This window comes from Ylistrum balloti, unplaced genomic scaffold, assembly GCF_031769215.1.
Source record: "Ylistrum balloti isolate Yb309-2 unplaced genomic scaffold, AGI_CSIRO_Ybal_v1 Utg370028, whole genome shotgun sequence".
In the NCBI taxonomy this organism is placed as follows: Eukaryota; Metazoa; Mollusca; class Bivalvia; order Pectinida; family Pectinidae; genus Ylistrum; species Ylistrum balloti.
Genome location: NW_026782092.1, coordinates 340,724 through 357,881, shown reverse-complemented (window position 1 = coordinate 357,881; position 17,158 = coordinate 340,724). Strand labels below are relative to the sequence as shown.

General features: G+C 37.5%; 1 protein-coding gene across 1 annotated transcript; it reads right to left on the bottom strand.

The window, feature by feature from the left end:
• Nucleotides 1-473: 473 nt before the first annotated feature.
• On the bottom strand, nt 474-5,883 carry LOC132548840 (uncharacterized). The gene has a single exon (XM_060212735.1). It carries the CDS (start codon nt 5,846-5,848, stop codon nt 911-913), a length of 4,938 nt encoding a protein of 1,645 aa, XP_060068718.1. The 5' UTR covers nt 5,849-5,883; the 3' UTR covers nt 474-910.
• Nucleotides 5,884-17,158: the final 11,275 nt, after the last annotated feature.

Here is a 17,158-nt window from a genome sequence, read left to right as displayed (position 1 = left end):
TTCCTCCATCTTATACTTCGAGTGTATGTGTTCTCTAAACTAAACGAGATATCCGACAGCGATCATAGCGCCAATCATCGTATGATCATTGTTGGTTCCATATTCTACGGGCTTTCAGTAATAGCTACTTTTTCCAGGAAGATACGACCAAATTTGCAATCAATGGCCAATCAACCACATTTTGACCCAAACAAAATGGCATGTTTTGAATAGCATAAAATATGCAGCTGACTTTAAACAGTCTTGGTGCATGTAGGCATAGACTGAATGACCCAATACTGATACATAATCATGTATATTTACCTTTTTTCCTGTTCTCTTCTCTTGATTATAAATAATATTTACAAACATATTAATGTAAACAGTAAATTTATCGTGCAGTAACATATTAAGTAAGATAAACCTGAAGGTCAATCTTGAAAAAAGTGGTAATAAACCCAAAGTTTCAAGATGTAAAATGAAAACATCATGAATACTCTATTATGTTTACATGAAGGTCCAATGTGGTATGGGGAGAAGGTCACCCACACATTTCAAAAGGATCACGTTCGGTTCTTCAGAAAAAGCAGTAACATTTTTCAAAGGCCAAAATATGTATTATGACGAGGAATAAAATATCAATAGGGTCATTCTTAAAGTGTATAGTGCACAACTATGATCTTTGTTGTGTTGAACAAACTGAAATATAAAGATATCATAAGGAATTATATAGAATTGCCAGAAAGACAATTTAACTCGTAATTGCACCGACTTTCCAATTACGTCGTTTCCAACGTAAGTGTGTATCATTAACCGTTACAATCAACTAATCCGTCAATTCTTGCTAACACACTGTTATTTCCTCTTTTGATGGCAATGTTCTTTATTGCAGCCATGTAATGGTGACATCAAAGAATTCAAAGTATCTACTTCAAACAAAGCTACCGTGTGCTTTATCAAGATGTCCATAGCATGCGCCACTCTCGTCGAAATATTGCAAACACAACCAACAAATATGTTTTTTACAAGACAAACAGGTCAGATGGTTGCATCCACCGTTCTTTTCTATTGGCATGGTACAGTTTGGACATCTTTTTCGATTCGCGTTGTTTTCGGAGAACCATCTTGCCATGGCGGGGTCCTCGCTTCCCTCTGCTTTGAAAATGGCACATGTGATACCATCATGGAACTGTACATGGCAGCTTGTACATACCTTGATGTGGCATTCAGGACAAGAAAATGACTTTCCATTTCTCGTTATTCTGTAGACAACTGGACAGTCAGGCGTTACGCAATAATGATACTGCATCTTGTTTTCCTGGACAAATCTACCGACTGACGAATCAGTTAATTCAGAAATTTTGATGTAACCCAACCTAGACAGATTTATAAGGTCTTGCCATGTGAATGGAGTATTGCAGTTTTCCATTTCACACTTTAATGGGAATTCCCTGCTAGTGATGGACGTTTGTACTTGTACCTTGATACATCCCTTGCAGTAAGGGTGACCACAGCATTCAACACGGTACAAATCCTTTCGCTCAACAGGACAAAAGCATGTGGTGCATTCCGGCACATTTTCCTCTGTTTTCAAACCAGCCGGAGAAAGGCTCTGCATAACGTCTGTAATGCGTTCCTTAGCCGCTCGTACTGCACCGTCTGACCCGAACAGCATCAAGCGATGACGTCTTTGATCCAATCTAACAGAGACAAGTCCCGTTTCTTGACATAGTTTAGAGAAATCAAATGAATATGTCAAGAAAATTGCCTTCAAAACACCAGGAGGTTTTCCTTCGCCTTTCAAGTCTAGGACCTCGGAACTGCCGGCGGATACTTCCACAAGATATTCATCTATTTTCTGCTTTGCCCTTTGTCTGTTTTGTTGGGGTCCGTGGATTGAGACTGACATCACCCTATTGTCCGTGAGGATGAGTGTTTCTGTTTGATTCATGATCTGCTGTATCTTGGCTCTGCCTTCCCCCATGAATAAAGACTTCATTGCGACTGAATCAACACTTTCGATTACTTCCCCTTTGATAATATCTTGGAAAGCTCGTCTTGCTCGAACAAGTATTTCAACGTCATCCGTATTTATTTCAACAACAACATTTTCATTTTGGAGTTGTTTTTTTTTCATTCGAACTCCAATCTTTTCCTGCTCTCTAATACATTCGTCTACAACTTCGCCGCTTTTTTCGTAAATTTTCTTCGGGATGTATAATGAACAGTGGAGAACCGGCTTAGCATATACAGTTTGATTGTTTAAACTGAATTTGTGATCCATTTTGTCACACACTACAAGGCCGTCTTCAGGCTTATCAAATGTAACAAACGCAGTGAAGTTGATCTCTGTCTCTCGTTGGTTTGGTCTCAGTTCCAGTTTGTATGTACCTTGTTTGACGTAGTTTTCTATTTCTACATGAAGTCGTCGTTTCATTATATCCATATTTTCTTGATTTTCAAGGCCGACTTTCTGCCTTATAACCTGCACTTTTGTTATGCCAGTGACGGAATTTAAATTAAAATGTTTGGTAAAACTTTCCCTCAGCACATCCTCATTCACCATTTCATTAAGTCCGGATACGTAGATCTGTCCTTCTGTGGCTTGGCGGGCTCCTTTCGATTTTGAAGGTTTGATGTTTGCTAAAGAACCGCCTACCAAAACTACGCCAGTCCGAACGGCATTGTCGGCATCTATAACACTATTAAATGTGACGAAACCAAATCCTCGTGATTGTCTACGACACCATTGTATCCGGATTTTGAATTTCTCTGATTGCTCACTGATAATCCGCATATCTGGTTGAGCGGAAAGATCAGGATTTCCTTTGGTCATCGTAACTGCTTGTAGAGCATCCTCTGGTTTCTGATATATCACCTTACCCCAAAGCGACGGTGCACTCTTCTTAAAGTTATACTTTATACACTTCTCGATCTTTCCAAATTCGCTGAAGCGTTGAAATATATCATCATATTCCAATTCTTGTGTCTTGTTGACAACGCAGTGAATCAGCACCACCTTGTATTCATCAGGCATATACAAAGTTTTGACAACGCCTCCTGCTCCTAATACTGCCCTTACAGACCGGTCATCTGATTTCACACCGAGTTTTTCTTCCTTTTCCTCAGCAAGTAGGTTACCTTTGATAGGTTTCAGCATATTGTCCAGGGAACCTTTCTTTGTTTTGTGATTTGATAAGTTTGAAAATAACTTAAGCTCGCCGTTCTCACGGTCAGCTTCAACCACGACGACAGATCCCTTGCATTGTTTAACCAATTCTCCTTCAAACGTCCGGAGAGCTGTATATCGAGGTCCAACAACTTCTCTGAAAATTTTCGAACCCACGTATGATGTACATAATGGCAAAATACGTTTACCTCTGGCTTCTTCTATGTCCACATTCAGTGATCCTTTCTCAATACAACTGATCAGCATTTCCTCACTGACTGGCGTAATATTCATCGCAAAGTCCCTTGACGTTTTCATGACTTGGTCAAAGACAAGCCACTCTGGCTGACAGGCCAGCGACATCAAAGATGATGATGGATGTACTTCTACCCGCTGATCTTTGTTAATCATCACATAACCTGCCTTTGGATGACCAAGATAGTGGCTAATATTTCCACTGAATATTTTCAGGATAGGCTTGATAAGCATGGTATCGATCTTCTCCGAGTCTTCAAATCGAAATGGCACCACAGTTTGCATTTCTTTCTGAAGTGTCATCAGTACATCTTTGACCGTGTCTTTGATTCCTTTCATTGCCTTGCCATTTATTGACTGATCAAAACACCACGGTCCTCTAGTATGTTTAGGTTGACGAAACCATTCTCTAAATACATTCAGCATTGTCATCAAGTCTCCGTTTTGATGACAAAATGGGATTTTTTTTCGATCAGCTTGCTCTTTTTCTTCAATAGTTCCTGCTCGGAAGAAAACAGGACCTCCGCTACAAGCTGCAGATATAACTATACCTTCAAGACCAGCACCTAGGGCTAATGCATCATGGATAAAGACACCAAATTTGGGATCGAAAGGCAACTTTGCAATCCATTTTCCAAGATCAGTAATTTTTCTCTCATATACAGCTCCAAGACCTTCCAACTCAATCACTGTACTTTCCATAATTTCTTTTGGCGGTGCCATAACAAAATCGAATTCCAGTGGATTGATATCAAGCTCTAAAAGCTTTAACATTGCCTGTCCAAGATTGACTCTTAGTATTTCTGGAACCATGTTCGTTTTCATTTTGCTATAATCGTCTTCTGTGTAAAGTCGGTAACATATTCCAGGTCCAAGTCGCCCTGCACGACCTTTTCTCTGATTGGCTGAACTTTGTGTCACTGTTGTTACGGCCAATGTATTCATTTTCCGTTTCGGATCGTAACTCATTTCCTTGACTAAGCCAGTGTCGATTACATATCGGATACCGGGTATAGTTACTGATGTCTCAGCACTGTTGGTAGCAAAAACAATTTTGCGCTTGTCAAGAATAGTATCAAACACTTTTCTCTGTTCCTCGGCTTGAAGTTTCCCGTGCAGTTGCAAGCAAACATAATTTTGATTTTCGCCTTCTGTGTAACCTATAAACTTTTCACAACAAGTTTCTGTCTCTAGTGGAGAGGTAACAAACACAAGGATATCCCCTTCAGGTTGGTTATGGTGCACATCAATTGCTTTCGAGACACAATCTTCTATGTAGTTTGCAAAAGACTCTTTACCGCTATCGAGTACTTGCCATACGATATCTACAGGAAACATCCTTCCCGACACAGATAGTACTGGGCAGTGGCCAAAGTACCGGACGAAGACCTCTGGATCAATGGTAGCAGATGTGACCACAACCCGCAGATCGGTACGTACCTCTAGGCAGCTTTTGATCATACCAAGTAGCAGATCTGTGAATATGCTTCTTTCGTGAGCTTCATCTATGATGATACAAGAAAATGAAGAAAGGTTTCTATCCTTGAGACATTCTCTCAAAAGAACATGATCAGTCATAAACATGATTTTTGTGAGTGCTGTCTTCTTCTCTTTCATTCCAACCTTATACCCAATAACATCTCCTACCTCTGTGCCCATTTCGCTAGCAACGTGTGTAGCAACACTAACGGCGGCTATTTTACGCGGTTGAGTGCATGCAATCATCCCTTTGTTGCCGTATCCACTTTGGTAAAGGTACTGAGCCATCTGCGTACTTTTTCCTGATCCTGTTTCTCCGATGATAACCGATACTTGGTTTTTCATCACAACATCAAGTATATCTGACCTTCTTGCATACATTGGTAAGGCCTTTTCCAGTCTGTTGCATTCTACACCAAATGCTTTCATAATTTCAACAGCTGGTTTTTCACATAAAGGAGAGTCTTGAAGTCCAACTAATTTGTGATGAACTGTAGCGATGAAATTTTGAAATTCCAATTTTTGAAGCTGAAGCTCTTTCAGTTTATCTTCTAATGCGTTCCGCTGTTGATCAACAACTGCAAAATTTTCCAACGACAAATATTTCCCCTTTGACTTCTGAAGTTGTTCTAACTTTTCTTTTAACTCCTCTATCTTTACTTGGTGGTTTTCCAAAGAGGATTTTGTCCTGTTTACAATATCTTCAACGCATTTCTCTAGAAGTATGACGTTTTTCTCTTTCGTTGACATTGTCAGGTCACAAGCTTCTTCAAACGAGTAAAAACAGCAGACTTTCGTTTCACACTCATCATTACTTTTTTCTAATTCTTCCTCCAGATGTTTAGCATCATTTCTACATGGGCACTCCAGATGAATGACTGTGTTTCCGGTACGTCTATCAATAGATGTTTTTAAGTAAGTGAAATTCATCCCATTTGGTAGCCTCTGTATGAGATATCTGAACATATCAATATCCTGTGTTACTGTCTCTGCAAATTTCACAAATAAAGAGATTTTGTTTATTGAGTGTTTGGCAGGAAAACCTTTAGTTGTTCCTGGTTCATCACCTTGCCTGTTTCGATCTCTTGTACTCTCACATGGTCTGTCTTGATAACGACTGTGGTACTCCTGATTAAGCCTGTCTCTTCCACGTACAGAACCTACAATAAAATATATATTATCCACTTTTGTGCCAAAAAAATTAGACAACATATATATTCATACAAACATGCTTAGATCCACCAGTTTTAAAATCCAAATAAACAAAAAATATCGGACAATTGTCTTGTTCTCTTACTCTGGACAGATAAATCCATGCTTTTTCATTATGTGAAATATCCTTGTCTCACACTAGGGTTATGAAAGCTACTCATGATCTTTGCACATTCTGAAAACTAAATTTAGGAAGTCACACATACACTAGTTCGTCTGCTACTGAAATCTTGTGTTATCCTCAAAACTGAAAATTCTGCGTTATCTGAAACTCATCTTAATCCACAACTTATTATCTAAAAATATACAGGATATCGAGAGAGTAACTTCATTTGACTTTTCATTGCTTTTATTGGCTTATACACCGGAGTCTGGTTTTGTGCAAGATTAAGTTATTAAGCATTAAGTGTCTGAGGCATGTGCCTGGTCACTGTTCATACCATCCATGTGTTTTTGTTAACACACAGTACACTTTGTGGTGCACTTGGACAAGGAAAACAGGGTAAGAAAAATAATCATTTACCCCTACAGGCTGAGATAGGGGGATCTCAACCCTCGGGGAAAGCATCGGCATACCTTGTGTTTGTCAACTTAATAATCTTTCCCCTTGGGTTGAGATCCCCTATCTCATCCTAAAGGTGGTGAACAATTCTATTAATCCATTAACACTGACCAGAATGAGAAGGTTTTGATTTGTCTCCTAATTTTTCATTCTGATATCACAAAGATAAATTCAGAAGTCACTTGATTTTGTGCGGCTGATATAGGGAATATGTATTTACATTGCCTTCATAAGCAGACATTACCCTGAAAACCTTAGTATAAGGAAAGCACAAATATACCTGCATATAGAGGTTTGAGGTATGTTTTTCCACAATTTTTAAGCCAGACAATGTTTAACAATGATATATTATTTTGCAGATATATAGGTCCAGGGGCCTGTATCACTCACCTGAATATTTCAACTTTTACTTGAAATGATTCTTGTTAACTATTATATTGTTACTCTTTCCTCAAAAACTGAAAACTCTCAAAGCTTCATACTGATTTTTGGCACATTACCTTGAAAATGAATGATTTTAAACTCTGAGCTATTTTCCCATACTGAGTATATCCCTTAGTAGACCCTTGATTTTCCTAAAATTGTGTCCCCTTCACCTAAGGGCATTTGAAACAAAATTTAGTCAAGATACTTCCATTACAACAAATGATTGATTTAAAAGGTTACATTTTTCAACTCTATTGGACCATGCCTCTCATGCCCCTGAGGTCTATACCAACCATTTACCAGATATTCATCCAACCACAGAAAGGGTTTATTAAGACACTTTAATATTTCCCCTATGGACCCCAACCCTTTACCCAAAGGAGGGGTCAGACAGACCTTATTGCTTCAACAAGAGATCCCAGTGGGATCTTGGCGCCCACCATTTGAGGATCTGTTTTCAGTTCTTGAAGATTTGTTTATTTATTTATTTATTTTTTTTTTTTTTTGTTGCAGGTGTTGTAAATGTACTCAATGATGGCACAAGATATTTTTACAGGGATATAGTGATAAAATGAACACCATTTATTAAGTTGTATACTTATTAAATTCAAAATGGATGATGATGGTGATGATGATGATGAAATGATGCACATAACAGTTCAAAGTTTTTTAAAACTATTTTTTTTTCTTCTGTTTTTTTAATTTTAAATTAAGTTTATTTTATTACATTAAAGTTTTTGTAACACCGACACTTAAATATTAGGAATTGTTGACATTTTTAATAAATCAATTCTTCTGTTACTTCTCATGTATCAACCCATATGCCATTATCTCAATTCAATGCATGGTTTAGTATACATACCCTAAACAGTGTATTTATCAATATTAACTAAATTTAGAAAATCTGAAACTTGAGAATGACTGATCATGTAGGTAAGAAATAGCCATAAAACAATTACTCGCTGTTCAAATCCAAGATGGAGAGCTATAGGCCATTTTGTTTTTTTCAGATCATTTTAAATATGGGACAATGCTTAACTAGGTACCAAGAGGAAGATAAATATGAAATTTGAGAAGGATCCTGTCACAGCGATAACAAAATACTGTATTACTGGCTGCCTGTGGGCCTCCTTGATTTCAAATCAGTCCAAAAAAGGTACAATGCACAACTAGGGACCAATGGAAACCAATACCTATGAAATATCAGAAGGATCCATCCAGTACTTCCTCAGAAATAGCAGTAACAAGATTTTACTCTCAAAATCCAAGATGGCCATCTGTGGGCCATCTTGAATTCGAATCAGTCCAACACTGCACAATTAGGGACCAAGGGGAAGCTCCATATGAAATTTGACAAAGATCCATCCAGTACTTTCTCAGAAATAGCGGTAACAAACTTTTACTTCAAAAATCCAGGTTTGCTGACAGGCGGCCATGTTGATTTCATAACAGTCAAAAAAAGTACAATGCACAATTAGGGACCAAGGGGAAACTGCATATGAAATTTGAGAAAGATCTATCAAGTACTTTCTCAGAAATAGCGGTAACAAACTTTTACTTCCAAAATCCAAGTTTGCTGACAGGCGGCCATCTTGAATTCAAATCAGTCCAAAAAAAGGTACAATGCACAACTAGGGACCAAGGGGAAACTGCATATGAAATTTGAGCAAGATCCACCCGGTACTTTTCCAGAAATAGTGGTAACAAGAATTGTTTACGGAGGGACAGACGACTGACCACGGACACAGGGCCATCTGATGATGGTGGGCTAAAAATATAGTACCCTTCACCCACTTTTGAGCCCAGCCCATCAGGACACACAGAGTTTAAATAAACCATTAAATAAAATAGATTTCCCATTCCCAAAGACTGTGTCAGCCGAACTGGGACAGAATTCTTTCAAAATTTGCTCTAATTCCCCATTAGGCCCATTCCATCAATCCAAGAAGACGGCCCTGTGACTAAACAGTCAAACATAATGCTTAAGTTCAAATGGTGGTAGAATCCTGGCATTCCTACAGAAGAAGAGTTTTAAAGAATTTGCTATATTTCCCTATTCGGCCCCATTTTTATAAAATTTGATTTTCTTTCTCAAAGGATGTTTTTTACTTTGTTTGGTCAAAATCCAAGAAGTCGTTCTTTGTAGAAAAAGTTGATGGAAGGACAGATGATAGATGGGCCCAAGCATGTAGCATTCAAGATAGGGCCCAAGCATACCTTTTCTTTGATGTATGTCAAAGGTCAAAATGTAGGTCATAGTGGCCTATTTTTGATACATGACACAACCCAAATATGCAGTTCAAGTACAAAGTAGTGTAGGAGATAGAGCCCATACAAGAGAGAGAGGAAGGACGAGAAGAAGAATGAAGGGACTTACAGACACAATGAAAAACCATGGTATAAAAGTTGATATAGACATCATAGATGTAATAAAATAACTAAGCAGGTAATGTACACATTGAAGCCCCTCCATTTCAAATCAATGCTGTTCAGTAGAATCACAAGCAAATGTCGCATGACTGACCCTGAATTTGAGCCAGAGGTACATGTTGACCCTTGGCTTATTGCAGGTAGTTGTGTATGTGTTTCTAGTATGTGTATAAAGACTTACATGGATCAGAATTTCCTGATGTCAGCTGAAAATCTTCCTTGCTTGTTTCATCATTATATTCAGGGCCAGATTCTTTCATATCTTCATCTCCTTGATAAATTAAAAAGCAAGAAATAAATCTAAACAAAATATGACAATAAAGCATCTGATCTGTTTTTCTTGTGAATTTTCAATTTCATTTAAATCAACTAGAAATTTAGGGTTGCTGCTATACTATTTAAGTATAAGTGGAAATCATTGTCATGCAAGCATTCGGGTCTTGAATAGATTACAGACACATTGCCATTCAAGGAACTGATGGAAAAATATTTTCATGTAATAATAATCTGCGATGAAAACGTATAATGCAACCTTATATGGCCTTCGCACAGTACTTACATGAATACACCTGATAATGTAAATATATATATATCAGTTACCCTATTTCAGCAGTTTTCATGGTAGTACTTCACTAAAGTATGATAAAACTAAATATCGCTTCTGGCCATTGTTTATATATGGCAATTATTACTAATGTGCAAATTCATTGTTCTAGTTTGCCAAAAAAGTGATAAACAGCTTATTTGACTTCACTGAACTAAGTATGTTCAGGTGTATTTTTTTTCTTGACTTTCTAAGTTCTGTACAGATATCATATAAATAGTATGCAATTTTAAAAACCAGTAAGCTTTTGTGGTAAAATATAGAGAAGATTTTTCCCTAATTCCTACTAAACACACATCTAAAATTACCTTTTCCAGAATTACATGATTCTGGTGCCAACTGTTTCCCTATGTTTTTTCTTAACACTTGTGTTGGCACCATTCTCATTCCAATACCGCCTCGATCCTGTGCTGGCTTTTGATGAAAAGTACCAGCACCTGGCAAATTCTGCAGTTGTTTAGACATATCTAACTGTTTTTTACAGTAAAAATAGAAACTCTTTTCATTTCAAGCAAAGTCCTTTCAGTCCCATTTTCGTGCCTCAGAGCATAATCTGAAAATAGGGAAAAAAAACACTGTGATATAAAATGTAATGCAATGGAACTGCCCATAGTAAGCTATTTTTTTGCCTTTTTCAAAGGTCCTGAACAATCTAAGATGGGATAAAAGACTTCAAAATAATGCTGAACAAATTGCATTCATTACTGATTCATAACATGATTTTCATAGATTTGCAGTCACTAATGCAATACCTATCCATGCTGCCGGGATACAATTCACTGTGCAAGATTAGCCAATCGGTTTATCTAACAGATATATCTACAAATATAATCACCCAGAAATTTGTCCCGACTTGGCAGACCAGTCAGTGTGAAGATATTGTACCATAAAGGGAAAAAGCTCTTCACTTCTACTCACTTTCTGAGAGTTCAGAAATGTTCCAGAAAAAGAAATAACTTTTTCTCCCACCTCTGCCCATGTAGGATAGACATGTCCCATGTGGAACATCCATGGAGGATAAATCTTTCTCCCACCTCTGCCCATGTAGGATACTTATGTCCAATGTGGAACACCCATGGAGGATAAATCTATCACAACGTTCCGGACAATCTCCAAGTGTATGTAACTGGACACAAAAACACACAGAGCTTAAATAATTACAGAACTTTAAATGATGTTCACAAACAGGCCATATCGAATCTCCTTACTAATAATCCACGAGCACCAGTCACAGCATCGAGATCCATTCAACATCATGGACTAAATCGAAACATTCCAGCGACGGTCTCAAGGCCACCACTAATGGCACTATCCCCTCGATTGAAGCTGTCCACTTGGGATTCTAGCAATTCAATAACGTGTCAAGGAAAGGACATACAACAAAAAGATCCCGCGGAATGTATGAGCCTACAACAAACCATGGAACTAGAAACACACGTCTCTGGTGAAAATCTAGGTCACGTTTCTTTCTCTCAGTCGGCTATCACAACTGACTCAAACCGACGGATGGAAGCTTTGTTTGCAGGTTCCGTAGTAGTAGTATTGTACTAAAACGAGAATTAAACCTGTCACTTCAATTCACTGTATGTTCACTCAGTGTACAGTATTGTACCAAAACGAGAATTAAACCTGTCACTTCAATTCACAGTATGTTCACTTAGTGTACAGTATTGTACCAAAACGAGAATTAAACCTGTCACTTCAATTCACAGTATGTTCACTTAGTGTACAGTATTGTACTAAAACGAGAATTAAACCTGTCACTTCAATTCACTGTATGTTCACTTAGTGTACAGTATTGTACCAAAACGAGAATTAAATCTGTCACTTCAATTCACAGTATGTTCACTTAGTGTACAGTATTGTACCAAAACGAGAATTAAATCTGTCACTTCAATTCACTGTATGTTGAATGAATAATTTTCAAATAAGTGCATAAATTGTAGTTTCAAAACAAATGGCCTGTAAGTTCACATTGTGCTGGAATAGGCATGGCCTTCAGATTAAAATCAGTACAAAACAAAAAGTGTATCTATCATTGCGTGTGAAAGTTTTGTCTAAGCACTCTCAGCAAACAATCCAGCATAAAGTTTTAATAGCCAAAATAGTATTTTGGTTAGTATTCATTGTCACTCCTCATTTGACTGATATTAAAAATGTTTTGCAGCTTAAAAGCTTTTTTTCAGTTCATGAAGTCAATTTCTGCAAATTTGAAATCCTTTTTCTGATAAATGCTACTACATATATACCAGGACCTGTTGAAAGGTGATTTTTTTTAGTTCTCAGAGACTTAGTAGAGCTTCTCCCTAGCCTGCTATGGGCCAAAGAACAGCAAACTGTTCCTTTTAGTTATTAAGAAGCTGTTAAATGATCTAAATATCAGTATGTTTTACCCCTGTGACCTTGAAAGTGGGACAATGTCATTCATTTGAAGCAACTTACCAATTTTATGAATTGTGCACAGCCAGAAATTATTTAAGAAAAATCGATGTCAGTCTCATTCTCAGCAGTTCAAAGAACAACAGAATGTTACGTAGTTTCTGAAATGGGTATTGCTTGTCAACCAACCTAGCACATAGTTACTAAACCACGTATGTTGAAAAACATGTTTGTATGAGTATGACGTGTAGGTAATTTGTTACTTGTCTGGATTTTTACACATCAGTTGTATACATTCCAGATGCCAGTGCCTGTGAGTACTGAATTACACTAAACTCAAGAAAAAATACAAAAGGAGTACCGAAATTGAGAAAGCCTTGACTTTCCGGGGGAGTTTGCAGCCTGTCAACATGTCTAACTCTACTAAGTTAGTAATACAAATACCGCGAGAAAGATACATATACTTGTGATAAAGGATAGATATATGATCATGAAATCAACTGTACAAATAATATTTAACCTCCTATATCATAGTATACATGTTCCGATATCTTACCTGAAGCCAACATTTTCTGTAAGTCACGTCCTGGTCACAAGATCTGACGAAATATAACTTGGAATTCACATAGCTATAACTGGAAATTACTTGTAATTAACTTTTACTTTCGAAACTGGTGTACAAAGTAATATTTAAAACGGATGGACGATGGGATCCGGAATTCACCATCATGAACGTAACCGCTTAACACACAGAAGATCACAGATACGTATCACTGTTTATTGACATGTGTATTTGCTACATATATACATATGTATTTCACCTGGAAAACTGGATTTGGTCACTACAATCTTCATTTATTTAACAACAAAATATAATTAATTGTTTAAAATATCATCCACTCTGTACATGGGGAAAATCCAATATGGTCTTCTGTGTCCGTCCCCTACCCCTCCCTTACCCCTCCACCGGCATTTATCCACCTACCAAGTATTTGAAGGTTTGAGTCAATCTGTTTTAATTAGATGTATTTACCAATATTTCATTTGAGATTTATTCAATCAGGGACGCAGCATAGTAGCATATCACTTTTAACAATAAGCAAATTGATATCCATCATGATTCATATATAGAAATAAGAGATTATAATTGGTACAATTATTATAATGAAAATGTGTGCACCTCTTTCCTATGTTATGGGCATTTCAGACGAAAATATTGGTAGTATATGATAAATAATTGTAGCATAGTATGTCAATCTGGTAAGGAATGTTAAAATCTGGATAATAAGACCGGATATAGAAGGTTCTTAATTTACAAAACCGATACTCAGCTTGCCAGTGGTTTGGCAACTCAGAGTCTCCATTTGGGTAGAGATACCAAAGATATTATTATTAAATTATTATATCAGTCTTATAAATCCCATGGACTTGGCATGAAGTTCCCCACCCGAATCCGTACATTATATGTGTTATAGTGACATTATAAATCGTGTATATGGAATATGAGTTGGGAAATTGTGCCAAGTCCCTGTGTGTAAATTGCACGCATTGCATAGCCAGTGATAAGTTCAGAAGAATGGAGTGTCAATTTTCAGCAGTTCGGAGAACATCCCAACAGTATAGTTTAATAGATGGATATTGCTTGTCAGTCTATCAACATGTTGCTACACCACCTAAAAATATAATATTTTGGAGTGGGAGGGGTGTACATCAAAGCCAAAACACAACCTGACATTTCGTTTTGTCATTATAAGATTCTTACCATGAAATAATGAAAATTAAAAAGACAAAACAGTTCACTTTCCGCGACTGTCATAATTAGTTGTACAACTATTGACGATGACAATTACGAATCTCGATATTGGTTTTAAAATTTTTCGCGTATAGTGTAATCTATTGCTTTTAGACAGACTTTTGTCGGACGAAGTGTACAATCTCAGAAACCATTTCACGGCTCCTAGCTTGTAAATGTAGTCCTGGCAGTAATGAAACCTGTGGATTTGGGCATTTAGTAGCAGGTGGAGCATAAACTTCGATTCTGATGTTTTGCATAACTCCTCGGCAAACAACTGAACTTAGAAAGTAAGTCTTACTGAAAAAATATGGCCTTACGCAAGCATCTATTTTCTGTTTCCCTTTATATATCCTTAGATATACATCTCTCTTTTTGAAAACGACCTGTCACATCCATACTCACACTCTCACACGTCCTCCATTGTAAAAAAAACAATTTAAAAACTTTAAAGATACTTGATGACTACAGACAACCTGTCGTAACCTCTTTTTCATCCCCGTACATCTTGAGAACATATTAAACACGCCGGCTTGTTTGGCTTCGACGGAGGAATGTAACAATATCACACAATGACTATCTTACTGGTACATTCTAATTTAATGACGGAAACATCGAACGTTTCCTTTTCTGTTGTAACCATGTACAGGTCATGATATATTTTCCGAAATTATAGCCGTGAAGTCCTATCTTGTAGATCCTTCACGTACCGCTTGCATTTGAATCAGAACCAACGTACCCCTTGTTGGCTACCTTAGTAGATTTTTGGTGTATCTTAGAAATTATGAACTTATGGTGGCACACATTCCATATAGATTGCAAGTGCTTTATTTATTTATTTTTTTTTTTTTCATTTTCAGTTATGTAGTTGTAATTTATCCTTATAGAGATAAACAAAAGGACCCTCGTCCGAAAGGCTGTAAACAGTGGACGTTAAAACCTGTTAAATAAATAAACAAATAAATAAAAGAACAGATCGAGAGAAGTTATACTCGGTGTCACTTTTAATAAATAATTTTTTTAAATTCAATGACCAAATGACCAATGAGGGTTTTCCAGTATCATCAGCATTCGTACTTTTCGTCGAGTACGCATGCCTCGATCTCGACGTCGCCGTCCCTGCAGTGGGTAAGGTCGGTACAGACACGCCTCCTGGTAGTACGTCCTACACCACACGTCACACTACAGGGATCCCAAGCCTCCCACTCCAGGTAGCCTGAAACACACGGACTCAAACTTATCTCCAGATGTAATTATTGCGAGAGGGTTCTCTTTAAAGAGCCAGACCCACTCCGTTATAGATATTTTTCATATTTTATTGACTGGAAATGTTGTTGTATACTAATAGATAATATATAAATAAAGACTTGTATAAAGTTTCGAACTTGAAATTGAAAGGTACCGGAGATATCGGTGCCGGAATTAGTCTCGTTAATCAACACCAGGATATAAATATTGACGAGGAAAAGTTACGTGATACGTTCAGACGCGGTCAGAACCAAAACAAAAATGGAGGAAGAAGTGAGTAGTACGTCTATGTGATATCACTTGTATAGAGATTTTACCGATAAATGTGATCAATACTCTATATATCCTGTATGGAAATAATCTATGCTTCGATATGACACAAAAACGTGCAGGAGAAAAACTACGATTAATTGCAAAGAGGCCCTCACATTGGGGCTACGATACGGTAAAGAACATATAGAACGTCGCGAAATGGATCTATCTAAAGCAAATATTCGATGATAAGAGTATTTATGAATATGATTTCTTAGTGATACTACACGAGAGAGCCAAACAGAGAGCGATACAGAGTATTAACCAGCCATCTTCCTTCTTTTCGCCTCAGAGTCCGTCAAAACACGTTTTCATCCCCGCTTCCCTCGCACGCTTTCTGCCATGTTGGAAGACGGCAGATTTATTTACAGTTCTTTGCGCATGCATCAGAGGGCAGGACTTCCCGCATAATTATGAATTAGCACTGAGTCGTTTCGTCATCAACTCTTCCCCTGGCGTTGAGACGTAAAACTTACCAACTTTTAGTCGATTTGTGAACTCCGAAGAGAGTAGCGACCTGCTGTTGAGTGCTACCTCACTCTCAAGAGCATTGCGAGAGTTCGTCCTCTATCAAGTTAGGATAGCCGATGCATACTTGTAAAAAAATATTTATAGCAAATGTCTTGACGATGAAGTGTCTTGTGATATTCAGAAAACGACACTAGATAAATGGAAGATAAACGTGAGCAGCGGGTGAAATTTAGCAAACGCTGTATTTCTCATTCTGTAGAACGATCGTTGCTGAATCCGAATGTTTGATATCTATGTTCAAATAATGAACGATTAAATCATTTAAAACCAACATTTAACGAATTAAGACATGCATTCAATAGAACAATAAAAACTGCATTAGTGACACAGTTTTCGTCCATGATGAAATGTAGTCGAAAATGTACCACATGTACCAAAAAACTGCTTAATTAATAATTCAGATCAAATTCAGAATTGGCATGATATATGCTGCAGTTATAAAACACCCTGGATATTCAGAACAAAAACATATTGGACCAGGCGCCGAGACTAAGTGAAAAGAACAGCTTAGCACTTAGACCGAAACCGAAGCCGGAAATCAAAGCTTCATATCAGGTGCGATATTCCGCCACTCTACCAACTGAGCCAAAAAAGCATGCTACATCAATTATATTTTTAAAAAATACTCGGTTTTGTCCCCGACCAGTACTTTTTACATTTTATCCTTCCCCTCCCGTGGTTTCCAATAATGTCGGTCTGCAACGACCACAACTTGTGATAATAATTTGGCGCCTATGTGTTCACTGCGGTGGTCGAAGAGGCTGTTTAAAAGAGACTTGC

Bases quoted from the DNA above. Each gene is read 5' to 3' on its own strand.
- LOC132548840 (XM_060212735.1), bottom strand. From the start codon at position 5,848: ATGTTCAGATATCTCATACAGAGGCTACCAAATGGGATGAATTTCACT.